Below are 27,742 nucleotides of genomic sequence, written 5' to 3' on the forward strand. Positions count from 1 at the left end.
GGTTGAAGGCAACGTTTACTTCTTAGCAGCCCCATCATGGCACAGGAGGAGATGAGTTAATATTTGTAAAAATTCCTGCAAATCTCAGATGGTGTTAAGACCGCCCGTTTTAAGTCCTCTGGAGCCGTGGGTATTAATAGCATTTGTTGCACACCTTCCATATGCCATCATCCCCTTTACTCTTTGCCGCCACCTTATGAGAAAGTTACCGTTAAAAGGAACTTAACAAACCACTTGGCTTCAAACCGTGTTTGTCACCTTTGGCACTGTTAACATTTTGTTGGGGATTGTCCTGTGCCTCACGGGAATTCGCAGCATCCCCGGCTTCTATCCGCTTGCGGTCCTCTCCATGCCCCATAAGCTGTGACAATCAAAAATGTCTCCAGGTATTTTCAGGTGTCCCCTGAGGGGGAAAGTCCTCTTAGGTTGAGAACCATTCTTAAGGCATAGAACTTGGTCACTGAAAAGAGTTTTAATAACACAGCTCTTCCCAAAGGGTCACCGGTGTTATTCTTTAGTATGTATATTCCTGTACTGTGTCCTTTGTGCAGGACAGCCCTTGCTTTTTGCAGATCTGGTGCACGTGGATCTCAGTTACTACTCAGCTACTACTACTAGTTAAGTAACACCACTTGCCGCGGTGTATTAACTGAGTCGTTGCATAGAGCACAGACTTTGCTACGAGCTCTTCAGTCCACAAATCACTATGTACAGAACAGATGTTTTTTATGATCACCTCCCTTCTTTCTGAGTCTGTCAGTGGCGGTCGCTTATTGCCCATCTGTTGTCGGGCTCACACACAGATAGGGAAGTGGGCCGCTGTGTTGCCTCCTTGTCCCCTAGCGATGAACTCATGTGACACTTTACAAACATGGATAATCCAAAGAGGGAATTGACCAACAAAGATGACATTTCCACAAAGAATTGAAAAGTGGTAATCCCGGAAATGAAATTGGAGTTGGATTAAATGGAGTCACGGAATCAGTAGTTGGTTATAGGGATGTCGACGTGGCCACGGGTCATGACTGTGCAGATGAAGTCAGAGGAACCCTGGAAGGCAAGCTCATCGACATGAGTGATTGTGACGAAAAGGAGGAAGAAGTTCCAGAGGAACTGACGCTGGGGAAGAAACTCCACATTGAAGGCATTCGTGGAGGTATTCTGTGACACTAAACACAGCGGATAACATGTTGAAAACCGACCCAAACTTTGAAAGGAGTGTGCCAGTTTGCAAAGACACGGAAACGGTGCCCCCTCTAGAAAGCAACTACTCTGGATAAGTTTTTCCCAGAGAACTGACATACTCTATTCTAATCCGTATTACAGTGTACTGAACACAAGTTTTACTAGATTTTCCATTTCTCTCTTCATTTAGAACTGACAGTAAGAGAGTTCTCAATGTTTTGACCAAAATTTCTAAAGGTCATGGAACAATCTTAATTTTTTCCATTGATGATTAAGATCGCACGATCATTTGTGTGGTTCTGTCTTACTGTGCAAAGCAAAGGCTGTCTATATTTAGAGAGGTGTGGGTAAATACACACACACACACAACATTTCTTTCGCTTTTTCTCTTTCGTTTTTTTCAAAACATTTCAAAACAAAAATAGGATCAGACTACAAGTGTCAATATGCAGCTTGCTTTTCTCATGGGAAATATCTTTTTTGGAGAACTTCTGATCTTGGTATATCTGGATCTACGTCATTCTTTGTGATAATTGTATATTATTTTATGTGCCGTTGTAGATGTGCAGTAATTTGTTTGACCCGTTTTCTGTTAATGGAGTTTAGCTTCTCTCCAGTTGCTTTTTCTGCATGGGATATAATGCTGAAGTGGGTATCTCTGGCAGATTCATCGCTAGCCCCATTGAGTGGATGAAGACATCGGAGATAACTGGGACGCCTGGCCGGCTCAAGTCCGCAGAGCGCGTGACTCTTGATCTCAGGGTTGTGAGTTTGGGCCCCACATTGGGGGTAGAGATTACGTAAAAATAAAATCTTTAAAAACAAACAAAAAGAATGTGAAATAACTGCCCAAGTTCAGGCAGCTACTAAGCTTAGAGCTGGCATGTGAACTTAGGACTGTCCAGTTCCAGGTCCTTGCATTTTTAACTACAGTGCTTTACAGATTCTCTTCTCTTAGAAGTAGCTTTTAACAACACAGCAGCAGCCCAATAGCAAAAAATATTAGAGTTTATTGAGCGAGACACAGTTCTAGTGGCAAATGCATTATTTTTCCTATTAACTGAGCAACAACCCTATGGGGTAGATACAGTTATTGTCTCTGTACGATACTCAAGGACACCGAAGAAGGTGAGGAAACTAGCTAATGCAGGAACTGCAACCCCTCAGGTAGCTGGCTTCAGAGCCTTTGCTGTCACTCCTCGTGTTATATGGATCTGACTTGAGAAAGGTCCCTCTTATCCCATGCTATAGTAGATGCCTTTTTTTTGAACCCCTGACTTAGGACTTTGCTCGGGCCCGTGTGTTCACCTACTGTAATCATTTAGAAATGTGTTACCAGGCACACCTCCACTTGTCGGTCACCTGCGAGTTTGATGAGCCTGCCGTGTACTCTGTCTTCAACCAGCTTGTTGGTAAAATAGCAGGCAAAGCCACAGATGACATTTGTCAGTTTGTCACTGGAGGTGTGCTTTGTGTTTAGCCAATAAGCAAGCGTGTATTAAGTACAGCCACTATGCCATGTACTGGGCCTAGGGTTCGCAATCGAAAGTGAACAAGAGCTAAGGTAACGCTTCGTGTCAACGAAGCTTCGAGAAAATGGTGGATGAGATACAGTCCCAGCCTTTAAGAGGCACAGGGTCTACACGGCAGGGCAAGGAATGTTCTTGTAACTGACGCCAGTGAGTGTGGAAGTAGGAGCTTACCAAGAGTCTCTGAGAGCAGAGAGGAGAGGGGCTGGCTGTGCCTGGAGGACGTCAGGGAAGCTTCTCAGAGGAGGTCAGCACTGCCTTGGTGCTCGAAGGATGCAGACTTGGAGGCCCGGAGGACTGTCAAGTGTCGTGGCACTCAAGCAGAAAGAATGTGTGTGGGGGGGGGGGGGGGGCGCAGACAGAGATACTGCAGTTAGGAGCCAGGAAAGACCAGGCTAAGGAACTGGGGTTTTGTCCCGTAAGCCAGTGAACATGTCTAAGGAAGACAGTGCCCTGCTCCTGTTTGCCTTTCAGAGGTTGACATGGGATGTGCCGGGAACAGATTAAGGCTAGCATCCAGACTCCAGTTAGAAGGCACGCAAGAGAAAAGGGAACCAAGCAAGTGGCCGCAAGACTGGAAGAGAGAACGTGGATTCGTTTGGGGAGCTTTCCAAAGACAAGATCAGACTGGATGTGTGGGTGGGTGAGTAGGTGGGACAACTACTTCAAGGTTTATATCTGGGGGCCGGACGTCATCGTCGTTTACTGAGGCCGAGGAGCAGGTCAGAGGGGGCGCTGAGTTCAGCTGGCTGCACATTCAGCCGGCCCCAGATCCATTAAACAGCACTTCGTCATTGGTCACTTGTGGCAGCGCTCTGTCCTCTCACCCCTTGTTTCTTTGTCATGTCAAAGGTCCGGCAAGGGACTGTCCGTGTACTCTCCAGAAGTAAAGGCCCCCTGCATCTGGCACTCCTTGGTCTATAATTTAGTGACTCTGCTAGAAAAGGTATTGAGATGAGATGCGTCACAGCCTCTCAGGGAACCCAGGCTGGGCTGTGGTCGCACTTCAGAATCCGTTGGCCAGAGACCGATGTGACGTTCGGCGGCCCCTCTTAATGACCATTCTGCTTACGTGTCGTTTCTTTTTCCCTTGACTGGTCTGTGAACTCCCTAAATCCCGAAGCGTTCAGCATGGTGCCTGGAGCATGGCGGGTGCTGAGAGAAGGAAAGCTGCGGGAGAGCAGGGCGTCCCCGTCTCCTCCTCCCCGGAGCCCTCCGTGATCACCAGCTGGTTCTGGAGGCACACCTGCAGATTGTTTCTGCGTCTCGCGGTGTCTTCACGATTGGCAACTTGTCACTCTGTCACCCTTGGGTGCTTATAGGTTGGCTCTTGGTTCAGCTTCCCTTCAAAGCTTCCCTTCAGTGTGTGTCAAGGTTTGGCCTGTTCGAATCTGAAGAACTTTCTCTGCGATTAAAAACAAACAAACAAACAAAACGCGATGGACCATACTGGAGATGAACGTTCCCGCATCGGCCGTCATTTTTGTGGCTTAGAGCCTCAGCCCCATGAGGGGCCCTCTTCCCCCTCCCTGGTTTTTCTTACAGCTTTGCACGTAGGATTAAGACAGCCTGCAGTCATTCTTGCATTTTCACAAGCCCTGCTCGCTCTAAGAGCCCACGCCACTCTCTTGGGGTCTGTCCTGTCTTCAGTACCCGAGCTCATCGGGGCTCCCTGTGCTGTGGACTTAACCATCGGTGGCTGCTTCCCCCTCGTTTCTTTCTCGGGGGTTATTATGTTTTACGTGCTCAGAATCTACTTCAGAGGGACCAGACCTTATCTTTCGAAATGCGTTCCCCTGTGGGATCTGTGCTCATACTGCTCCGTTAAGGCAACATCTAAATATCGGTTTTCTGCAAGTCTAGGCTAAACAATTGTTTTTGTGCCTGAGTTTTTTCTTCCCTCCTTTGAACTCTAAAATGACAAGGTTACTTCCTCCCAATGTGGTATTCTTGTTGCCATTGTTTGTGCTAAGATGTTTTGTTGTTGCTACATAATTTACTAGATGTTGCTTCCTGGTCAGGATCTGAAGGAGCATTTCCCTTCCTTGCACCTCCGGCTGTGTGACAGGTGAACTCTTTAAGAAAGGCACGGCAAGAATTTATCAAGTGCCATGCTCTTAGCAGACAAAAAGAAAAACAAAACAAAACACCTTGCATTTCTCTCTGTCCGATGCCCTCGTGTTCACGTTGGGTGATGCGAGCTCTGTCTTGCATCTGGGCCATTTTTGCTAACAGCAGGGAAGAGTGGTTCATACCTTCTACCAGTTTATTCTCTCATAGGTTACCACAGGCGTTACTTAACCTCTGGTTCCCTTGCCTTCTCTCCTCACTCTGCTGACTTTCAGTCTTGGGCATGAGGAATTGTTTCAGGGGTAGGGTGTGTGTGTGTGTGTGTGTGTGTGTGTGTTGCCTTGGTGATCTGTAGGACCCTTCTCGTCTTCCATTTTCTGTCTCTCAGCTCTCTCCACCTCCCATTAGATCTGTTGAAAGTGTACGCACCGTGAATCTCATTCCACTTCACGGGAGAGTTGACGATGACCTGGCACTTATGGCTGCTAATTAAGAATTTGAATTTGCTTCGTCAGTTGCACAGGGTCAAGTTGATGGAGGCTGCATAAGCCAGAAACAGTGTCTCTGACCTCCTTCCGTCTTAATTTCTTTTGATACTTTGTCTATCTCTGTGGGTTTTTTAAAAGTTGTACCTAGACACTGCAAAGAATGTGGCATTTTCTTCTTCCTGCCACTCCCGTTTTGGCTTCAATCCAGCTGGGAGCGTTTAGTGTGTTTCCTTCCCACCACTGTCTGCCTCGTGTGCAGGGAAAGATGCTTTGTATCCTGATGTAAGCCATTCTGTTATACAGCCCGCCTTTTAATTTATCAGCAAAGTGTACATTGTGTCTCTTCTGCACTAAGCTGTGCGCTGGGCCGGGCAGGTGCAGAGATAAATGGGGCAGACCTGTGAACAGGGCGGCGAAGGGAGCCAGGGCAACAGTAAACTAATAGCAGCAGCTCAGGGTTTGCTTGTCAAAGCGTCGCTTGTCGTGAAGATAAGACCCTGGAACTTAGTGTCTGAACCGGGTCTGCATCTTGGCTCCGGCAGTTACTAGCCGCGTGTCCTTGGCAAGTTGCTTCCCCAGGACCTGTTGCCACACCTCCGCATGGACTCAGCAATTGACTATTCCAGAGGGCTGTTCGCAGGCTTCATTATAACGTGTTTGCTAAATATAAAGTACACCTGACACGTGGTTGGTGTGGTGTACACGAACATTCCTCTTTCGATCATGAGCATCTGCTGGAAGAAACACAAATATCTGTGTCCCCCAGTCCGTCAGTTTCCTGCCTGAGACTCCAGCGTGCTTGACCTTGTGCGGTGCTCATTTCCACAGGAGTCATAGGTGGTTAGCAGCGGTGGTCTGGGGCCTAAACCTGCTCTTTTTCATATTTGGGTTAATGCTCTTCAGGGAGACATCAGGCCTTTACATCAGCCGGGTAGCCCTCGTACTTTGAACTACACCGGGTCCTTCCTCCTGCGGCCAGTGTGGGATCTCCTGCGTCTGGTCCCCTGCCTCGCTAGTCGGAAGGTTGACTTGCTTTGGGGCACACAGAGCTGGGTCACAGTCTGAGGCCAGGGGTCAAGTAAGAACTGAGGCATAGTGCACCTTAGAATCTAAACCTCTTGGCTTGATTTTTAAAAAGAAATGCACGTAGATGGTGAGATCCAAATATTACAGAAAGATATAAAGTAGAAACGTAGGGCACCTGGGTGGCTCAGTGGGTTTAGCTTCCGACTTCGGCTCAGGTCATGATCTCACGTTTCTTGAGTTCCAGTGCGGCGTTGGGCGCGGAGCCTGCTTGGGATTTTCTCTCTCCCCCTCCCCCTCCCCCCCCCCCGTTCTCTTTCTCTGTCTCTCAATAAATAAAGTAAAAAAATAAAAAATAAAAAAATAAAGGGGAAAACAAAACAAACAAAAAAACACAAGTTTTTCGGTAGAACCTTCTCCTGGTAGTCAACCCTCTTAACGTTATTTGGGATAAATACCTCCAAAAAAATTGTGAGCATCTGCAGGCCTGTGTACCTTCTCCCCTGCGCCTTAAAAAACAAAACAACAACAAACCACCCAAATGGTATTATTATATTTTCTATTCTGTTCAGTATATTTTTTGGACGTTTGAAAAGCCCACAAAAGAAGAAAGCACTACCTTTATTACCACCGTTTACAGTGACCCATTAATTAACCTTTTGGTGTGTTGGCTTCTTGTCTTCGTGAATATACTTTAAAAGTTGCTTAAGTAATGCCAATGAAAGTCCATGAAACAAACCAGGATGGTAACAGTAAAGCCAAAGTGCCATCCCGTTCTTGGTCTGCCCTCCCATAAACATGGCGTATGCAGCCCCGCGTCTCTCACAGCCTGTGCGCTAAGTTCTCTGGTGTGTAGGTGCCTGCCATCTATCTGACCGGCTCGGAAGTGTCGGACGTAGGTCATTACCAGTTTGGGGGCCATTAAAATGCGTTAGGAACATATTTGTGGGATGATTTCCTAGCTGGGCAATTACTCCGTTCAAGGTTTGAACATATACAATTTTGATAGATTCGGGCCAAGTTCCTCTATACTAGTTTACGTCCCTACGGGGTGTATGAGGGTGTACCCTTTCCTCCCAAATCTTGGCATAAACCCAGGAGTTTTGTTTTGGTTTTGGTCAAACATTAAAACATATTTGCCATTCTGGTGACATTACTGTCTTGTTTTTGTAAGCGTTTCTCTTTTCACAAGTCGCATAGAGAATCTCTCATTTGGCCATCTGTGTTCCCTTTCTTTGAACTGCCTGGTCATATTCTTTGCCCATTTTTATATCAGACCGTTAATCTTCTACAATTGGTTTGTCGGAGTTAAGTTAGCCTTTTATCTGTCATGTGTTGCAAATAGATATTGTTTTAATTGTCGTTTATAGTGTGACTTTTAAGTTTCTTGCCTTTTTGTTGAACCTTGGTCCTTTGTGGCTGCCCCAGGAAGGTCCTGGAGAGAGAGGGCAGGAAGCACAGGGAAGATCTAGCTGGTCTGGGCAGTGTAGTGTGGTTCTTTCAAGGCTTTTAGTACCGGATTCCCCGTTATAAGTTTTAGCTTTGTTTTGGGTGAGGATTTTTCCCTATCACAATAATGAAAGTCAGTAACAGAGAACCACTTTGACCTCCCAGCCAAATATTTGGGACTGTGTGTGCCAACGAGGGACCCAGATGCAGTACTGCTGTGTATCTTTTATGTCAGTAACCTTCTAAGACTTAAAAACTCTATTTGATTTCTCCTTAGATCATTTTCTAGGGGAAGGTCATCACTAGCTCCTCATTGCAGAAGTTCTAGAAGAGGGCATACTCCCCACCCCCACGCTGCCAGGGATTTAGAGAAAGGTCATTTCAACCAAGACTTACCTGTTCATCATCTCTTAGGTTCCTGAGCTGGGCTAGATGTGAAGAGACGAGTGACCATGTGTCCAGGATATAAGGAGCTCTCTGTCATTGGGGGGGGAGGGGCGAGAGAGAGTCTCCCCACTACCACTGCTGATTTCTGACAGCACCCTAGCCCCCTGTTTTGTTCTTTTGTAGCACAAGTCACAGGATGTAATAAACCTTTTTAGACTTTTTCACCGTGTGCCTCCTGCATCCCAATGGAGGCTGCATGGGGCACAGGCGTGATTTGCTGTGTTCTCTGTTACATCCCAGCACTCTCCCAAACGGCGGGCTGTGTGAACTGGGTGCTGCAGACGCTTGCTGCGTGATGGCATCCTTGGGGGGGTGGGGGGTGAGCTCCCGCTCTGTGCTCTGCGTCTCCTCCCTGGTTCCCTCCCTGGTTCCAGGTCCAGGGATGAGGGCTGTGAGGACACTGTGTCCCAGTCCTGTGGCCTCGTGACCTCCCACATCTCCCTCTTCCGCTAGCACGGGGCTGCGGGGGCCAGTTCCGCAGGCTTCAGGCTGAGAGGAGAGGCATAAAGAGCTTTGAGCTGACGCAGACGCCCGCTGGCTGGGGAGCTGGACGGCCAGGTCAGGAGCCAGAGGGGACGGAGGACGCTGGGGCGGGTTGAGCTGCAATTCTCAGTGTCCGCCCCTCCTGTCGGGGAGAGGGGTGTGGGCACCTGCCTGTGGCAGCCTGCACCTGCTGGCGTGAGCTGCCTTCCCCCTTCCGTGGATGTGGGGAGACCTGGGGGTGGGACGACGGCCTCTGGAATACATTTGGAGAGCTAAGCGTCTTTCTTTGCCTCTTAAAAAGTACAGATGTTCATTGTAAGTCACCTAGAAGAGAAAGATACAAGAAAGTTAAGTTACTGTAATCTTCCTTTTCAGGTAGAATTACCATTAGCGTTTTACTGAGTATGAATGCCCTTCCTCTTACACCCTCCCCCCACAGATGTAAATAAATGTATAGAGCTGTACTGTACCTAATTAGGCTTTGTAACTTGCTTTTTTCACTTACTATCAGATACTTTCTGATGAGAAAATTTTAGGAAACGAAGATTGGGATTTGTGCTTCAAAGAAAAAAAGTAGAGTGCCCCCATTGACAGTGACCGATGGTGACTGAGAATCTAACACACAGGACTCCCTTACTGACGAAACATTCAGTTCCAACATTGCAGTAACGATTACAGATTGTATAGGTAAACACACTTCTAAACAAAAGCAACTTTGCTTATCGCTGGGCCTTCGTTAGCTGTTTCCGGTTGATGTCACTGACCCGGGACATACCTTAAGGCTCCTTCTAGGATAGTAGCTTTGGGTCAAATTCTCTAAGTGGGATTTCAGGATCAAAGGGTTCGTACGTTCGGGCCCCCACTTTTGGCGTTGATTTGTGGACAGTCTTGGCAGATTTTGTGCCTTTGCCCTACCACGGGGCGGTGGAAAAGGGGCTTCAGGAGCAGTGAGAACAGGCACCGCATCCCAGCCCTGCCACAGGCAACTGCTGGGAGACCTTAAATGGATTGCTTGGCTTCTCTGAGCCTGAGTTCTCTCATTAGTAAAGTGGGATGCGCCCTCCCAGTTGGGTACGAGGGTTCCACGTTTGGAGTCCTTAGCACCCGCTTAGCACAGAGCACCCCGGAGGACAGGGGCTCCCTTCCCCCTGCTCCCTGGGGATCCCGCTCTCTGCTGGAGTGTTCTCTGGGACTCACAGCAGCCTCCTGCCCATGACCTCCTCTTTCCCTCTGTGCCTCAGAGCGCCAGCTCAGCACCGCCCTGTAGTCCAGGAGGAGGGCGGGTGCACGGCACACGGGGCCTTTTCCCTTGACCTCCTGCTGCGAGTGACGGAGGAGGTCTGGTTTTAACGACACCCCACACACTTGTGGACACACGCAGTGCCTGACTCAGACTCTTGGCTCCCGGTCAGTCTTGGGAAGGGATGTCTTCCTCCTCTCATTACGGGTGCACCCGCCCCCAGCTGTCCGGTTGGTCTGGGTGGCGTAGGGAGGGAGAGGAAGAGCTCAGAGCTGGGATGCCAAAGACCGCCTCCCTTCCAGTGTTCTGGGTCCCCCTCCGCCCGGTGCCTGGAGCTATTAATAACGCCGTAAACCAGGTGGGCGTGAGCGGGATCCCAGCTGCCCACCCCGGTGGGACCCTGAAACGACCTGGGTGGGAAGTGGGGGCAGAATGATAATAGCAAACGCGAATGCGCTGCTCACTGTGTGCCCTGCACTGCTCTTAGTAACTTACATACGTTACCTCATTTAATACAGGCGAGTCCTGTTATTACCCCCTTTTAAGTCCAAAAGGATTAAAAACTTCCACAAGGTCACGCACCTGGCAGATGTTGGAGCCTGTGAAGGGGATGATCCCTTGGGGCCTGCAGCTCGTTCCTTCCCCTCCAGTCCTCGTACCTGCTTTGCTGGTGAACCATGCTTCAGGCCCTGGGCTCTGTTACTTCCCATTTCTCTGCCTCAGCCCGGTTTAGGATGCTGACCACTCCTGAGCCTTTTCCTGTGGCCCCACAATGGAAGATTTGGTGACTGGGGAGATAAGGGGGACCATAAGCAACCAGCATCAGGGGCCCCATTCCTCGTCCCAGAGCTTCCGGCAAACTGAGGCTCGAAACAGGGTTTGGGGAAAAGCTGCCACGTCTCCCTCGTTGCCACTGTCATCCTAGAGGTTCCGCCCCAGGCAGTGGGCTCTGTGGCCTTGTCCCTGGCCCTTGCCACACTTAGTGGGTGGCCTTGTCTATTGCACACGCAATCATTAACCTTTTCTACAGTGCGAGAGAATTTCAGACGCGGCGTGCAGAGCAGGGGGTGGAGACAAGTCACAGCATCTGCTCCACGCTTAGTGTGGGCTTAAAATATTTCATAAACCCTTGCAGGCTTTGTGTGTTGTGGCTTCTTGGTGAGAAGACCCTTCCTTCCTTCCTTCCTCCAATCTGGTCTGGAGCCCTGAGAGCTGGAGACCTGGGCCCTTTGGCCTCCACTGTCTTTGTCGGGCCAGAGGAGTGAGCCTTTCCTAGGTGACTCTGTTGGCTTCTGGTTGAACCTGTTGGTGGCCCCTGGCAGCACTACGGGAATCCTGTTTCTCTCTCTGACTCTCCTCTGGCTAGGGGCTCATGCACCCACCCCCCGCCCGCCCCGCCCCGTCTGCCACAACCCCCACCGCTGTTCTTTACTTAGCTCGCTTCTCATGTCCTCCCTGCTGGCTGTCCACACCCCACAGCTGTCTGCAAAGCCTCTTTGGCTCTTCAGGCTCTTCCCCCACCACATCAGCCCACTTGCCCACCTGACCCAGTCGAAGGTCTTGCCTTCGATGCTTGTTGGTTTTCGTATCCCTCCAGGGATTTCTGATAAACACGTACCTGGAGGCCAGGCACCAGTCTCCATGGGAAATTCTTATTATGTTTCTTGTAGAACTTAAACATACGACTCTTTCCGGTTTATTTGTTTCGCTGAATCTAATCCCGCTTTACAGATGAGGAAACCCCTTGCAGAGAAGGAGGTTGGCTTAGCGGACCGCGCGAGGAAGCGCAGAGCTGGGAAGTGAGGTGCGCGTGGCTCCTGAGGCCAGCGTGTTGTAGTGGGTCCGTCTGGCTCGTCTACCAGGCGAAGCGTTATATGTGGGCCTGGAGGTGGGATGTGAACCCAGGCCTCCTGACCGCACATGCTCTTCTGCCACGTGGTCTAACCCGTCTCAGGTTGGAGCGCCAGCTCTGAGTTCGCGGGGGGGCCAGGGAACACGCACTTGGGTTTGGGCATTGGTGTGTCCCCGCCTGGCACAGCTCTGGTTGGTCAGAGCCCGGAGCTGGTTTCCAGGTTGTGGTCACTGGGCCGCAAACGCCAGCCCTGCCTACGGTCTTGCTGGTGACGTCCGCGGGCTCCAGCCCCAACTCAGAGGTGATGGAGAGAGTCCCTGTGCTGTGGCAGTTACGCCACTGTTTACAGTGATGAGTGCCTTCCTGATAACAAAGCACTCTTAGCAAGACTATTTCATGAGATGCTTACAATGGCTCTGTGAGGAAGGGGGCCAGCCAAGTGTTACCCCCTCACTTCACAGATGCAGAACAGGCTTAGAAACGTAATGACCTGTCCCAGGTAATGCAACCAGAAATTGACAAATTCCAGACCCGCACGCAAGACCCTCCTGATTGTAAATCCATGACCTCGAGTTGCCTCTGAGTAAATCTGTCAACTTTACTTCTTCTTTTCTGGGTCTCATAGTCATCTATGCACCTGTAGGGGGCGAGAGAGGTCTTTCCTATTTGGCTGTTCTGAGAACTTTTGCTTCTGAACCATTTGAACTTACCACCCATATAGCACATTAGCTCACTGGCTCATAAGTATTTTCTGTGTCTATGTCCCCTAGTACCCTGATTCCTCCCGCCCCAGCTTGAATTCTTTCAGATTGGGACTCTTCTGTTACGTCTTGACGTTCAACACAATGTGGGACCCAGTAAGTGCTTACTGAGTTGAATTACATGCAAATGAAATTGGTCAGTACCTCCTCCTGCTTTCCTTAGAGCATGGGGAAGGAAAGTAAGCTTTTTTCCTGGTCCATCCAAATGAATTAAAGTTGAAGGTGGCGGAACTCAGAACATGTGCAGTATCCCCAGATGGCCACGAGGTGGCAGTGTGACCCCACAGGAAACTTGCCTCCTGCTTGCTCCTTAGGAGACTGAACTCTGGACACCTGTCTGGGGATTGCCTCTGCAAGGTCAGTCTGCACTTGCCTGTCCGGAACTGACAAGTCTCAGCCTCCAGCTCTCCTTTTAAAGACTCGTGTCATGGAAAAGGCTTGGGCTTTAGAACCCACCATGCTTAGATTCCAACACTGGCTCTGCCTTTCCCTAGGAACTTAGCCCTGGACATGGCTATTTGTCCGAGCCTCAATTTCCTCATCCCATAAAATGGCAGTTGCATCTTGTTGACACGAGCACTGGGTGTTGTTGTATGTAAGTGATGAATCACGGGAATCCACCCCCGAAACCAAGAGCACACCGTTCACACTGTATACTTGACAATAAATTATATTAAAAAAAAAAAAAAAAAAAAAAGGCAGTTGTGCAGTTAGAAAAGGCCTAGTATATCGCAGACCGTAGCATGATGAATTCTAGTTTTATTGTTGGAAATTCCTGTGTTTGCCTTTCACCGCCCTCTGTGATCTGGCTTCATCCGGACCATCTGATCTTTCTTTCCAAGCTTTGTGCACTTTGCAACAGGTCTCTGAGCTTTTGGGCTGCATCACCCATCGACTCCAACTCCACTCCCTCCCAGTCAGTGCCCTGATCCCCACTGTTTTCCCGGCCTGGATGGCCTCCCTTCTGCCTCACCATTTCCTTCTCAGCCTCCACCGCCCTTAAATTACTGTGTAGGGCTAATCTTGACTTCCCACAGAGATGGTAAGTCTCTCCGGGTCTTTGTCTTAATCATTTTGGCATCTGTGCTGTGCGCATAGCGGACGTTCTGGAATGAAAGCCATGGCTCTGGTTATCGGGCATATACCAGGCACTCTGCTAGGCGCTTTGCAGGGTTGTTCAATCCTCGCAACTCTGTCCCCATTTTGCGAAGGAATAGATCAGGGTGCCTTTGGCTCTGCGCAATAAAAGAACTCTCCTTAAAAGCCGTTTAAATAGTAAGGAAAGATTCTGATCTTACCACAAACAGGTTCTGAGGGCGGGTTCTTGGTGTCAGCGAGCATCCAGGTCGTTGCCTCCTCTCCCGGTTGCTTCCTCAGGGCATGGACTTGTCCTCTAAGGCGGCCTCCTGTATGGCACTAAGGTGGCTGTCCCCGTTCCAGGTGCCACAAGCAGGAAAGACGGCATGGGTTCCTTGTGCTCCCTTTAAGAGGCCTCTAGCGGATTTTTTACAAATCTCATCTTGGCCAGCGTTGGGTCTTAGGCTTGTTCCAAAACTAGTCAGTAGTAAAGGACTAGGAATTAGTGAGACTGGCTTGGATTAATCAAGATTCAGCTCCCCAGGTTCCATTAGTGTCCCTGGCCACCTGGTCCGGGAAAGAAGGCACAGGGAGGAGGCTCATGAGTTAAGGAATGTGCTCAAGGTTGCAAACATGTAAGAAGCGGCATTCGAAACACGTCAGGCTGACTCCCTAGGCAATCGGTTGGTCGAACGAAGTATGTCACAGAGGTAGAAAGCACCTTGCTCTGGATTTGATGTGCTGGGTTTTGAGGGATCTTGGGAGTCCCTTTTCTTACTGATTCTGGAGTCTTTCCTTTCTCCAGGCCCCTTTCTATGATTGTATTAATTTTCTTCTGCCTGTCTTTCTCCTCATGCCTCCTTTACTAACCCCTGTCTCCCAGTGCCCGACTGCTGCCTGCCTTCTAGAAAAGACTCCATGCCCATGGCTAGGAAGGGCCCACCTGGATAAAATGGTCCATGGGCTGATTTCGGTGTAGTTGTCAAGGCCCCATGGAGGTCATCTTAAGGTTTCTTTCAGAGCAGATAAGGGAGCTGCAGAGCTCCAAGTCAGGATTTAGGGGGAGGGGCCGGAGAAAATGCCACGGGAGCTGGCAGGGGACCAGATGGGAGTGGCAGGGAGTTCCTGACGAACCAGCGTGGATGTCCGTGGGCACCCGGGCCACGGCCTTGGAATAGGCCTACCCGGGGCGACAGCCAGCCGTCCTCCTGCAGAGACAGTGCAGTGACACAGGTGGCCGTTTGGCTTGCAGATGCTTCAGGACTGCCCCAAGGCCCGCCGGGAGGTCGAGCTGCACTGGAGGGCTTCCCAGTGCCCACACATCGTGCGGATCGTCGATGTCTATGAGAACCTGTACGCGGGGAGGAAGTGCCTGCTCATTGTCATGGAATGGTATGCACCCGTGCCCATTCTGCCCCTTGCCCAGCCTGTCCCTGCCTCTACTCATGCCCCTCACCCTCCAGGCACTGCCCAGGCCTGGACCCATAGCTTCAGACATAAATGCTTCATTTCTTTTGGCGGGCGGTGGGGAGGGGTGGTGGGAATTTGTACCCGTCGGATCTGACTGTGGCTTTGTTTCAGTCTGGATGGCGGAGAGCTCTTTAGCCGAATCCAGGACCGGGGAGACCAAGCGTTCACAGAAAGAGGTAGAAAGGGTCTGTTGTGGGGACGGGCCTTGGCAGGCAGGGGTGTGGGAAGGGGGCCTCTGCAGTGCCTGCTCTCTAGGAGAGATGCCGAGGCCCACGGCCTCCTCCAGCTTGTTGCCGAGGCTGGCATCCACAGCTGAAACGTGACCGCTCCCCATTTCTTGGTTTCTAGGGTGGGTGGTGGACTTAGGGAGTCTGGGGCTGCACTGGGGGGCGGGGGGCGGGGTTTCAAGCCCGACAATGCATCTTGTGACCTTCTTTCTCTCTCCCACCTCTCACGGCTACAGAAGCGTCAGAAATCATGAAGAGCATCGGTGAGGCCATCCAGTATCTGCACTCAATCAACATTGCCCATCGGGATGTCAAGGTACCAGCCGTTTATTGCCACCCCTCCCCCTGACTGAGTGTCGCGGAGGGCCGCGGCCGTGGGACCGCGGTGACCCTGGGAAGGTTTGTCCTTCCCAGGAGTGTCCTGCAGCCTTGCTGCCTGGCTCCTGAGGGCACAGTAGGGCAGGGTGCCATTCTCTGCCCCACGGGGCCTGCCCGCTCTGGGCACACCCCCAAACCCAGGAGCAAAGCCGCCTGTGGCTGTGCCCAGCCCTGTGGTCCTCACCTTTGGTTTCTGTGTCCCTGTGGTGTTTGCTCGTGGTTGTCTGTGTTAGTCTCCTGTCTCCAAGCACGCTGTAAGTTCTCAGAAGGCAGACCCCTGGTCGTGTGTACCCGCCTGATTGTTGATGACTGTTGAATGGAGAAGGGAAGACAGGAACGTCACCCTTCTGATTCTCATAGCCCCTCAGAGGCTCAGCAGAGTTGCTGTTTCTCTGTCTCTCTCTCTCTCTCTCTCTCTGTAGCCTGAGAATCTCCTATACACCTCCAAAAGGCCCAATGCCATTCTGAAACTCACCGATTTTGGCTTTGCCAAGGAAACCACCAGCCACAATTCTTTGACCACTCCTTGTTATACGCCGTACTATGTGGGTAAGTCCCAAGGAGGCCTGGGGCGCCCATCTGTCCCCAGGGCTGCTCTCACACCCTCCCTCCAGCTCTCGGTGCCACCGGTCCTGGGAGAATCATGTCCCCTGACCCTTTCCAGAGCTGGTTCTGATGTGACCTGACCACAAGTAGGGCTCGTCAGAGTGAAGCTGGGGTTGAGGCATTATGGGAAATTTTCTGAGAGTATAGGCAGGATTTTGTGCCCACGTGTAATTTCCCCAAGAAGGTCGGTCCTTGCCATCAGATTCCCAGTGGAGTCTGGGACACAGATTTGGTTCTGGGGCCCCAGCTGACTGGCACAGAATAAACTCTCCGAACGTGTTTGTCGAATTAAATGGACAGCGTGAGTTGACAAGGCTGTTCAGTTCAGGAATTGTTTCGGTCTCAAGACCCTAGCCCCAGGGCTCCTCTTGGAGGAGGGTCTGTTCCCCATCCCCAATCCCAGCACTGGGTGATGGCTGCTCCCCCCCCTCCCACCCCCAGCTCCAGGACCATCATGAGGGGCTGAAGGGCTGGGAGGGAGAACATGTTCCACAGAGAAATGGGAGATAGCACAGTGCTCCAAGGGCCAGACCCACCCACAGGGACCTTTGGTTTGCAGCTCCGGAAGTGCTGGGTCCAGAGAAGTATGACAAGTCCTGTGACATGTGGTCCTTGGGTGTCATCATGTACATCCTGTGAGTGTGCCAGGGAGGGCGTGGGGGGTGGGGGGTGCTGGGCTGGGGCAGTGGGGTGGAAGGAGGCCTATACCTCTCTGGGACAAGAGGAAGGAGCGAAGGTCAGCGTCCCCTTCTGGATGGGGTTTCCCTGGGAATCCCCGGCATGTCTCCTTCTCTCAATGCTTATTGGATTCTGGTAGCCAAGTGGTGGTTATAAACTGATAAATGGGCAGGAAAATGTGCTTTAGATACTCCGCATGCTGGAGTTCTGGGCCCTGGTCATGACTTCATACGTAGTGCCCAAATCAATGAGTTCCAATTTCTCTGTGACCTTGACCAGAAGAAGCCCGTTTCTCAGCCTGTTCCTGGTGCAAGGCCCCCTACGTAATACCAGCGCTATCCCTCTCTTCCTGCGTCGTGGTTTAGGCTGTGTGGGTATCCCCCCTTCTACTCCAACCATGGTCTTGCCATCTCTCCGGGCATGAAGACTCGCATCCGAATGGGCCAGTATGAATTTCCCAACCCAGAATGGTCCGAAGTGTCAGAGGAAGGTAAAGACCCCAGGCTGGCACGTGCGCGTGTGTGCATGTAGGTGTCCCGCTCGTGGGGGTGGTGTGGCAGCGGGTCTGTACCTGTGCTTGTGCCCGCTGGGTACATCCTGTCTGTGTGAAGGGCCTGACGCAGGGCCAGGGCCGTGGGGCCACACGTAACCTATCAGGTGGTATAGGCGTCATGCCCTCAGCAGCTCCTTGGGCAGTCTGCCTCCATGCAACACCCCCACCCCCGAATCTGGGTTCACCTCGCAAACTTTGGGAAGAGGCAGAAGAGGGAGAGTGGCCCCTGAACTGTCTCTGTCCCCCGCCCCTCCCCCCAGTGAAGATGCTTATCCGGAACCTGCTGAAAACAGAGCCCACGCAGAGGATGACCATCACGGAGTTTATGAACCACCCCTGGATCATGGTAAGCCTGGTAGAGGCCGGAGAGACCTGGGTCCATGGGAACCGTCCCTCAGGGTGAGGGTTCGGCCACCACTGTGCCCCACCCCAGGCTGTCGCTTAAATTCCTTTTCTCCCCATCAGCAATCCACAAAGGTCCCTCAGACCCCACTGCACACCAGCCGGGTCCTGAAGGAGGACAAGGAGCGGTGGGAGGATGTCAAGGTGAGGGAAGCCCTGGCTGCGAGGGGCTGGGGGAGGCGGCTCGCCAGGGGTGCCCAGGCGTGGGTGGGGGGAGTTTGGGTCTGCGCTCGCTCACCCCGGGGATCTGTGTTAGAACAAGAGCAGTGACTCTGGGCCACTTCCCCGGCCAGGCTGCAGGCCGGGGACTCTGCTTTTATTCCCGCTAAGCCCACCGCTCACTAAAGGGACCCCAAAGGCTACTACTCAGGGTCACGCAGCTAGTGACAGGCTGGAGCTCACGGGACTCCTGGTCCTCTTCTTGCCTTCCTGCGGGGTCGTTGGAGGGCTCGGGGAGAGCAGCAGGATGCCGTGGCCAGGCTCCGGTGACCCACGCCGGGGCCCAGGCCGCTCTCGGCCCTGGACCCACTAACTAAGCAGCCTGTCCTCTCTGCGCCCACCTCCCGTCGCCCTCCCCCTGCCCTCGTGTCTCTTGTCTCCCGTGTCTCCCCCTCGGTGAAACCCTCCCCTCCCCAGGAGGAGATGACCAGTGCCTTGGCCACAATGCGCGTCGACTACGAGCAGATCAAGATAAAAAAGATTGAAGATGCATCCAATCCTCTCCTTCTGAAGAGGCGGAAGAAAGCTCGGGCCCTGGAGGCCGCGGCCCTCGCTCACTGAGCCTCTGAGCCCATCCCACTGCACGGCAGGGCAAGCAATAACTCTCGACCTGGATATATTTTTTAAACGAAGAGACACAGAACTGTCCCGTTTCCGCCTCCCCTCCTCCTCGGCGGCATGGAGTCCGGAGCCCCATCAGAGGCTGAATCCTGCCTTTGGTTCCAAACGAACGGCCACCTCAGAGACGGGGAGGCCGGGAGGTTGGGGGTGGCGTGGAGAGAGAAGGGAGCAAGATGCTCTTGAACCCGTGCTCATTTTGCAATTCTGTCAGTAATTTGACTTAGAATTTTTATGAAACTTCTTTTATTGTTCCTTGCCCCACTCTGCCCTCCTGTTCCCCAAACCCCTTCCTCTGGACGTGCAAGGGTTTGGGGTTTGTTAAAGGGTATTTGTGGAAACTGTTCTAGGGAGTGTCGCTGTGTGGTCCCACTGCCCTCTCCTTCCCCACTACAGCCTGAGGTCCCTGCTGGCCGAGGCATTCTGGAAGCTCAAAGCCATGCAGGGCCGGGGCTGGGATGCCACCCACCTCCGCTGGAGCCCTCAGACGTGTGCCAGACGCACAGAGGCGAGTGTGAGTGTGTGTGTGTGAGTGTGTGTGTGTGTGTGTGTGTGTGTGTGTGTGTGTGTGTGCACATGTGTATGTGTGCCCAGATCTGTGTCTGGGACTGCATTTGAGGGGCCAGGGGCAGGCAGGGCTGCAGAGGGAGGGGCCCTGCTGTGGCTCAAGAGCCTTCACCCTCCCTGGGCCTGCCGTGCCCATGTCGGGTCTGCCAAAGTGCCTGAGAAGCCTATCCAGATTCTGGGCCAGGCCCTCCGTGGCCTGCCCGTTAGCCGGTTCTGGGAGGCAGAGAGGAGTGACTTAGGCACTGGCACAACAATCAGGAAGACTGGACCACCCCCCGTCCTCACCCCCTGCTCCCTAGTTAGTGCTGGTCCTCGTCCTCTGAGGCGCTTAGCTTCCAAGTGGCCTCTCCACTTCTCCTTCCTGCCATTCTTAACCCATTCTTGTTTAGTTTTCCTACATTTTTAGCCACTTCTTAACAGGCCTCCCTCTGCCCGCGTGGGTGAGCCTGGGCAGTCTAGAAGTGATACACAGCTTCTGCGTTCTGCTGTCTCTCTCCTGGGCTCTGGAGGCATTGGCGAGCCACCCCATGCGGGCAAAGGCAACACCACTCAAGTGCTGTTGTGTGTTGAGGGGGGGGATCCTTCACACCAAAGATGTCCCGGCTCTGCCCCCCCCGCCCCGTCCCCACTGGCCACTTTCCCTACCCCAAACAGCTCAGCTTCACGTATCCAGGCCAGTGAGGGGAGGGTGGGGAGGGCCCTCCCCCAGTGTTAATGAGCAACCTGGGGAGACGTCCTCTGTGCCATGGTCTTCAGGGCTGTAATCCTTCAGCTTTCATCTCCCTCAGGGGCAAGGTGGTGGAGGAGCCCCCTGGCTCTTCTCTGGGCACAGGGGAAGGCCCTTCTCGGAGGGCCTGCAGCGCCTCCCTGTCTCTGATGGTGTGTCCAGCACTCAGATTGTTGTAAACTATTGATGTTTTGTATGAGCGAAACTGTCTTTACTAAACAGATTTAATAGTTGAAAGGTTTCCTTGCTCTTCCTTCATGGGACTCAGCCCTTCTACCCCACTCCCCCCATTTCTCTTCCTCCCACAGATGGAGATGGTTCTGTATGTTGGGAGGGCAGACTCTGGGTGTCCTGGCAGGGGAGAGGACAGGAGGGCCTCCGGGGTGAGTGGGAGCCAGCACCTGTCCCGTCCAGGGTCTGGCCAGGATGTGTCTGGTGTAGGGGCATGAATGCTGCTGTCCTTTATAGCAGCGTGGGGTGGCAATAAGGGGTGGGGGGCCCATGCTCTTTTGCCAAATACTGAATCAGGAGTGAAGCTGTTTCTCAGTACTTGAATCTTTGACCTGTTTAGCCAGGTGCTGGCCTCCTCAGCCTGAGGGGCCCTGCTGGCCTGGGATGGGAGGAACTGGTTTCAAACCCTGGGAGAGACCAGGGGAGCAGGTTGGTGTAGTTCCTGAAAGTTCCAGCAGGGGGCGATAGGGGTTAGGCTTAAACCAAAATACTCTACAGTGACCTGGAAGAGCCCTCCGTGTTCACAGGACCCAATTTCCGCCAGTTCACGGATGAAACTAGCAAGGCCCAGAGGTGGGATGTTTGGGGTCACACCACGGGTTGGCTTGCAGTAGGGCCTAAGGTAGAAACTGGTCTACTGACCCCATTGCTCTTTCAGGAAAGGAAAGGAAAAATAGTGCACCCGAGTAGTTAACTTCACATTTTCTCATGTGGTCCTCAGAGCTGACTGGGGAGAAACGCAGGGCAGGGTGGTTACCCCTGCTTCACGATGAGGGAACTGACTGAGGGCGCAAGAATGTACTGGAGCTCACACGGCTACCTGGTTTGGACTAGAACTCCGGATCCAAAGGCCTGGGGCGGGTGTTTTCCATCCTCACACCTGACTGTGGCTGGAGGAGGCGCCTGCTGATCCCCTCAGTCATTAGCAGGATCACAGCTCCACTGCTCAGGCTGGTGGGCTTAGGCAGGGCAGCCCCTATTGACCCCCGACCTCCACTTTATACCCCCTGAATGGATTGTTGAGGCTAGTTCCTAGCTTGAGACACCACTCAGTGTTCTAGAAACCACCGCTCAGGTGAACCATCATGAGCTTTTGTGTTCAGAGAAACCCAGTTGTGTTCTCTGCGTTGACACAAGTGTCAGAAGTGACGAGAACTCGGGGGAAGAGGAGCCGAGGGCAGATAGGAGGGGAACCAGGGTGAGAGGGCACAAGGGCATGGTCAGAGCTCCATTGTCTTTGGAGGCCGTATCCCTTTTCTGTTGAGTCCTTGATGCATTCCATGGCTTAAAATGGCACAGATGTAATATCTTACAGGTCACTGGTTCGATAGGGTCTCACTGGGATAGAATCAAGGTCTCAGCACAGCTGTATTCCTTTCTGGAGACTCTAGAAGATTCCATTGCCTTGCCTTTTCCAGCTTCAAAAGGCTTCTGCGTTCCTTGGCTAGTGACTTTTTTCTCCCTTCTTCAAAGCCAGCGACATCACATCCCTCCGATGCTTCTGTTGTCCCCGCTTTGACCTGCACTCTTACTGACCTGTGTGATGAGACTGAGCCTACCCAGATCATCCCGGATAATCTCCCCATCACAAGGCTCTTAACCTTAATTCTATCTGCAGGGTTCTTAGGTCCAAGGATCAGGATGTGGCATCTGCAAGGCACCTGCTTTGCCACAGAGGCCTGTCCCACAGCTTTCTCATCCTCTTGTCCCCACACGTTGACACTCGTGTTTGCTGCCACTTCTGTCTGGGTCAGCCCGGCTCAGGATGCTTGTGGCCAGAGACCACCCAGCATGGAGTTGGTGTTCAGGGAGGATGGGTGGGGTGAAGGGCCCCGAGGGGCCCGGCTTCATGCATGGGGCCTGGCCATACCTTTGCACTCCTCCCCATGCCCCTGACCCACACACGGGTGGCTCTGCGACTCCTGCTAAACTCCCAGGTGGGATGGGAAAGGGAACTTTGGTCTAATGACAAATGCTGGCCTTCTGGGGTGCAAAAGACAGAGCGGTGTGATTCCCGAATGCCCTCAAGTGCTGTAAGATGTAAAGAGGGTCTAAGGACTAGTCTCCAATTTACCTGAGGAAACGCAGCCTCACAGAGTAAAATGACTCTCCCCCGAGACCTCACAACGAAGCAGTGGCGAATCCCACCTGTGACTCCAGCTTCCAAGTTTAGAGTTCCTTGCAAAGAACAAATGAAACCGAATACTGCCCCCCTCCCCCAAGTTTCTTGATAAGAAAGTGGGGCGGGGGAGCCAAGAGCGAGACTGGGTTCCCTTCCACTGAGTGGAATTGTTTCCTTTTGTATGAAATGGGGGTGACGTGCCTGTGCCCTGGGGCTACTGTGAGGAATTTAATGAGATCACGGATTTTAATGCTTCGTAAGGCACTAGGTGGCCTTTATGGATCCCACCGTCCAGAGGACACAGGGAGCTCTAGGTTTGGAGCAGGGTCACTGGTCTAGGCTGGGTCTATCCCGCCCTCAGCTCGAGGATGTGTGTGCCTTGGGCTGAGGAGGCAGTTGGTTTGGTAAACAATAACAGTAAATTTGGGGGTTTCCTTTGACTTGGTTGGAGACAGGAAGTGCTGTGGAGGGCTGTGAGTGACGAGTGGGTAGTGCCTGCTCAGGGTGTGAAGGAAATTCAGTTATTCAGGGGAGGAGGATGGGGTTGGTGAGGCTGGGGAAAGTGCCCGCCCTCCACAGGTAAATGTAAACAAACCTGCTGGGCACTCCCCAGCTGGGCCCCAGTGGGTGTGGGAGCAACCTTGGGGGGCAGCCTCTGTGCCCTGGGCCCCAGGAATACAGCCCCTTCCTGCCTTTGACTCTTGAAGCCCACAGTTAGGGGCTCAGCCACCCCAGGGGCGGGGCGGGAAATGGCCAAGTTTGGAAGTAGCTACTCTTCAGAAGGAGTACCAAGCTCCAGCTCTGGGGGAGCCTTCTGGCAAATTCATCTACCTTTCCCCTCCCTGCACTCAGACCAGTGTGAAGAGAGCACCCAACGCCCTGAATCGCTAAATACCCAGGCACACACTCTTATGCACTGTGCTTTGGGAAAAACCACGTGTAGGACGCAGGTCCTACTCAGTATGCAACCTTAGGAGGCCTTGTTTTGTCCTTTCTCTGCATCCACTGGCCTGGACACATACTTTGGGGTCTGAATCTATCCATTCAAAACTGTCCCAGACAGTGAGGGCGGTCATCATCTGAGCCCAGGTGGCCCCGGGACAGCCTTTCAGCACCCCCAAAAGTTTTGGCACTGGAGGGATGAGTGAGGTCAGGTGAAGCACACCCTGAATCCTTGTCCTGCGGGCAAAGCCCTCACCTCTGCCTATCCTGGGGACAGTATCAGTCCTACCCCCACTGAGGCACGTGACGATCGCATGTGGCCTTGCCAGGACTTTGAGAAGTAGGGGCTCTATCCGTGGGTGGACAAGGGGGTGGCCTGTACTTTTGGCCTCCTCGGCTCAACCACTCTTGGAGAGGACTCCCCATGCTCCCAAAGTTAAGGCGCCACCTTCCGACTCAACCCCTCTGGAGCACCTGCTACATGCCAGGCCCAGTGCTCAGGACTTCGGGGAGATATAGATGCGTTAGACGTGTATCCAGCCCTCGTGGACAGGTGGTTGTGGAGCTTTTCTGGGAGAGACCCTGGCGCGCCTCCTCTGAAATGCCCTTGGAGCTCGCTGTGGGAGGACAGGTTTGACCATAAACCACGAGGGAAGAGCACGAGGGTAGATTTTCCCATCAGATTTCCACTCTGGTCTCGGCAAGAGCCACATCTTTCCTTCTCTGAGTCTAGGTTCACCCCTTCCTTCCGTCTTTTGGTCTGAGTACCACTGCAGCTTGACCTTTGACCCCCACCGGTCTGTCTGCGGGGGAAGTCTGATTTCCTCCCCCCTCGGCGTTTTTCTGCCCCTTTTCTCTTCCGCGCCCCTCCAACTTGGATTCCTCTCATTTACTGTGGTTGCTTCCCCCAAACCAGAATTTGGGAACAGAGCCCCACTGGGATTTCCCCTCTGTTCTCCATTAACTTTTAAAGAAGCCTTAAACTTAGATCATTTTTAGTTACCCATTTTACAAGTCGTTATAAAAACAGGCTAATGTGGCTTGTAATTGGGGGCCCCTCTTGGGAAACTGGGAGCAGTGGTTGTCGAGGGTTTCCTTGCTCCTCTCTGTCACTAAAAAGCCAGAGCTCCAATTTTAATGTACCTAAGCTTCCACACTTTTTGTTTTTCACACACCAACATCACAAACCTAGGGTTACCTCGGAATGTACAACCACCCTCTGGGGGGGGGGGGGGGGGCGCATATTTGTTGCTCTGGGGGAAAACGACTACCCAGAGCCTCTGGCCAGGAAGTCTTGGCTGTGAAGCCTGCAGGATCTCAGGTGGGGAGGGGTGAGTGGGGCTGGGCTGTCGGAACCTGTGTGTGGTAAGTCGTTTTTTAGGGGCCTGGGCTGCCATGCAAATGCATTTGTTTGCATAACTTTCTTGCTCCGTGGGACAGTGAAGTTTCCTACTCCTCGCGACACCTCTGCCAGGATTTGCAAGGGAAATGCTGGACTGGCTTTCCCCCTTCACTCTCCCCCTCCAGGAGCCTTGTCCTCCCCCTGGGTTCTGTTTCAGTCCCTCTGGCTCAGTGTGACCAAATACCGGTCTTAACCTTCCGGATCCTGGGAGAGCGGCGTTTCTGGGGCCCCGAGATGCACAGTTATCTACAGAGGTTATGCAAATGAGTCCCCGGGGTTGGGTGGCTCTGGCCCAAGTCCAAGCCGGTGGAGAGCTGAGGCCGCTGGTGTCTGAGAGCGAGTGAAACGTACTCGCAGTCCTTCCTCAGTCCAGGCAGCTGGGGGATCTTGTTCCTCAAAGAACTCCAGCCTCCAGGGGCTATGAGGCCTCAAGTTTCAGAATGAGCCGAGTTCTCCCAGCCCTCCCACTCTGATTTGGAGACCTGTGGTTCCAAATACACCAGTCAGAGGTTTGCTTTTCAAAGAAACCACGATCTCCTCTAAGTCTGAGCCCCAGACCTCGGTTTAGGTGTGCCTACAGCCTGTGGTACAGGGAGACCTGGTTTTTTGCAGTAAGACCCAGAAGGGCCTATGGTTTTCTGGCACTCAGCTATCTCCCTTTTCAGGTCAGAAACCTCTTCTAAGTAATGGTCCTCATTCATAGTGAGACTCTGACCCTATTGGCTGCACCCACAGCCGCCCCACCGGGGCTGAAGGCAGGAGGGGACAGGCCATTCTCTGAGCCAGTCTGCAAGGAAGAGTAAAGGATGAGAAATCAGCCTGACCTGCTTATTCCAAGTTCTGAAAACGGCAGCTGACCCCACATAGGTGCTGGGGATCTGTCGGGTGGATGAATGCATCCACAGAACGATCAACACAAGTAATTTTAGTAATTCGAACAGCAAAGAAATTACATGCACGTGTAATTGTGTATGCATTCAGAGTGAAATGTGAAAGTTGGTTACAACCTCTCTCCCCACCCAACCACGCCAGCTCCCTCTCCAGAAATAACTTCATTCAACAGCTCGGTTTGATTTTGATTTTATCCAGCCTTCCCAAAATTTCTATTAATCTATCTACATACATATATATCCTTATAAACACAGATGAGGAATTTCTTTGAGGGCTATCACAAGGGCACATGGAATCATTAGGTATGTTCTACAACTCGCTTTTTTTTTTAAAAAAATTGTGAAATACCCGTACCATAAAATACCCCATCTCCACCGCTTTTTAAGTGTCGAGTTAAATAGCATTAAGTATATTCACATTGTTGTACATCCCGTCTCCAGAGCTTTTTCATCCCTATTAATTAACATGCAGCTTGCTTTTTAAACTTAGCCTACCTTAGTGAGGCTGGACTCAGAACCATCGAATTCTTTCTTTTTTTTTTTTTCCAATATTTTAAAGTTTTCTTTCTTTACTTTTTGAGTAATCTCTACACCCAATGTGGAGCTAAAACTCACAGTCTCAAGATCAAGGGTCGTGTGCTCTACCAACTGAGCCAGCCAGGGGCCCCAGAACCCTTACGACACCTATAGAGTATGCCATAGTAGAGATAAGCCACAATTTATTTAACTATCTGCTGATGGTGGGCAGACGTTTCATTTGTTGCCTTTTTTTTTTTTAAACTATTAGTATTAATGTTGCAAACCTCTTGTACAACATCTCTGTGCACATGTGTGAGGGTTTCTGTAGGATAAATTCCCAGAAGTGCAAGTTAGGTCAAAGGATACGGACATTTTATGTTTTGGTAGGCATTCCCAAAAAGACACTGTCAATTTATGAATCAATGCATTTTGCATGTTGCTTGCTGAATGACAGGGCCATGAATGACTTTGCTGTCAGCAGTGGGGCAATCTGGGGATAGAATAAGTCAGCTGAGATTAAGAGGGTATTTGAAGCACTTCCCAAAACATAGATATATACCCTCGGCTGCACTGTGGACAACTGGAAGAATCAGATGCGGCGGGGCAAGGGGGATTCCTTCAGCCTCTCCCCACATCGGTGGCTCTGCTCGCCCAGTTACAGATATTTGCATCTATTTTGGGTGTGCAGGCAGAATGCCTCAAAAACAAATCTGAGGTGCAGCCTTACTCAGCTGGTGTTTGGTCTTGAGCACGTTACTTGATCGGCTCCCCAGACTGGGAAGCCCCTGGTGGGAACACCGTGGAGATGACGGTGTGCGAATGACTTTGACACAAGGCAGACTGGCAGGTGCCGTAAGCGAGGCCCTGAGTGCCACGGGAGCTTCCAGGAGAGGGCTCTCTCTGGTTAGGGACAAAGGCACATGCTGAAGAAGGTGACTCAGGCTCAGGGTTCTAGGTGTTGGGGCAGACACAGGAGACTTGCAAGCAGTTTTTCTTACTAGGCAAGAGCTCAACCATATTACCCCCAGAAACCTTTATGGGACACTCATGGTGTGCCCAGCCCTCCACTGATTATGGAGTCTGGGGAATCAGGTTTGGGATGCGGTGGTCAATAGCTCAGATGCACACTGTGCAGGAGAGAGCTTTGGAGTTAACTAAACTGGGTTCAAAGTATGTTCAGGTGACTTGACTTTATGGAGCCTCAGTTTATCAACCAGTACAATGGGGATAATAATTGCGGCACTCCACAAAAGTCCTTAATAATACTTAAAACAATACGTATTCGTTATGAGGATGGGCCTCATGGTCCTCCAATTACAGCATAACCAACCGAAGGGCCCCAGCTGCTGTGCTCTGAAATCCACTGTTGCATCTATGCTCAGGCCATGTTTCCCTCCATCTGCCCCAGCCATGACTGGGCCCAGCAGGGAGGCCAAGGTACCCCAGTTCCTGGGGAAACCGGGACTCTAGTGATGGCTGGTTTTGGTTTGAGGATTCTCTGGCAACTCTGGGGAAACTTCTTTAGACCGCACATCCAACTTCCTCTCCTTTGCTCCTCCTTGGGGTCAGCCATCGTCTGATGGCTCT

General features: G+C 51.9%; 1 protein-coding gene across 2 annotated transcripts in view; it reads left to right on the top strand.

Annotated features, from left to right (window-relative positions):
- Window positions 1-20,286, top strand: part of MAPKAPK2 (MAPK activated protein kinase 2) — a 44,689-nt gene extending 24,403 nt beyond the window's left edge. The window contains exons 2-10 of one of the 2 annotated variants that reach the window (XM_053909098.1): window positions 14,857-14,996; window positions 15,186-15,259; window positions 15,538-15,617; window positions 16,102-16,228; window positions 16,845-16,920; window positions 17,329-17,453; window positions 17,777-17,862; window positions 17,982-18,062; window positions 18,555-20,286. In XM_053909098.1, coding sequence (XP_053765073.1) covers window positions 14,857-14,996; window positions 15,186-15,259; window positions 15,538-15,617; window positions 16,102-16,228; window positions 16,845-16,920; window positions 17,329-17,453; window positions 17,777-17,862; window positions 17,982-18,062; window positions 18,555-18,698 — 933 coding nt within the window. In that variant the 3' untranslated portion in view covers window positions 18,699-20,286. The remainder of the gene's footprint in view (window positions 1-14,856; window positions 14,997-15,185; window positions 15,260-15,537; window positions 15,618-16,101; window positions 16,229-16,844; window positions 16,921-17,328; window positions 17,454-17,776; window positions 17,863-17,981; window positions 18,063-18,554) is intronic. The other variant, XM_019421467.2, reaches the window with a different exon arrangement.
- The last annotated feature ends 7,456 nt before the right edge of the window (window positions 20,287-27,742 follow it).

This window comes from Panthera pardus, unplaced genomic scaffold (assembly GCF_024362965.1).
Source record: "Panthera pardus isolate Hobbes unplaced genomic scaffold, ASM2436296v1 HiC_scaffold_21, whole genome shotgun sequence".
NCBI lineage: Eukaryota > Metazoa > Chordata > Mammalia > Carnivora > Felidae > Panthera > Panthera pardus.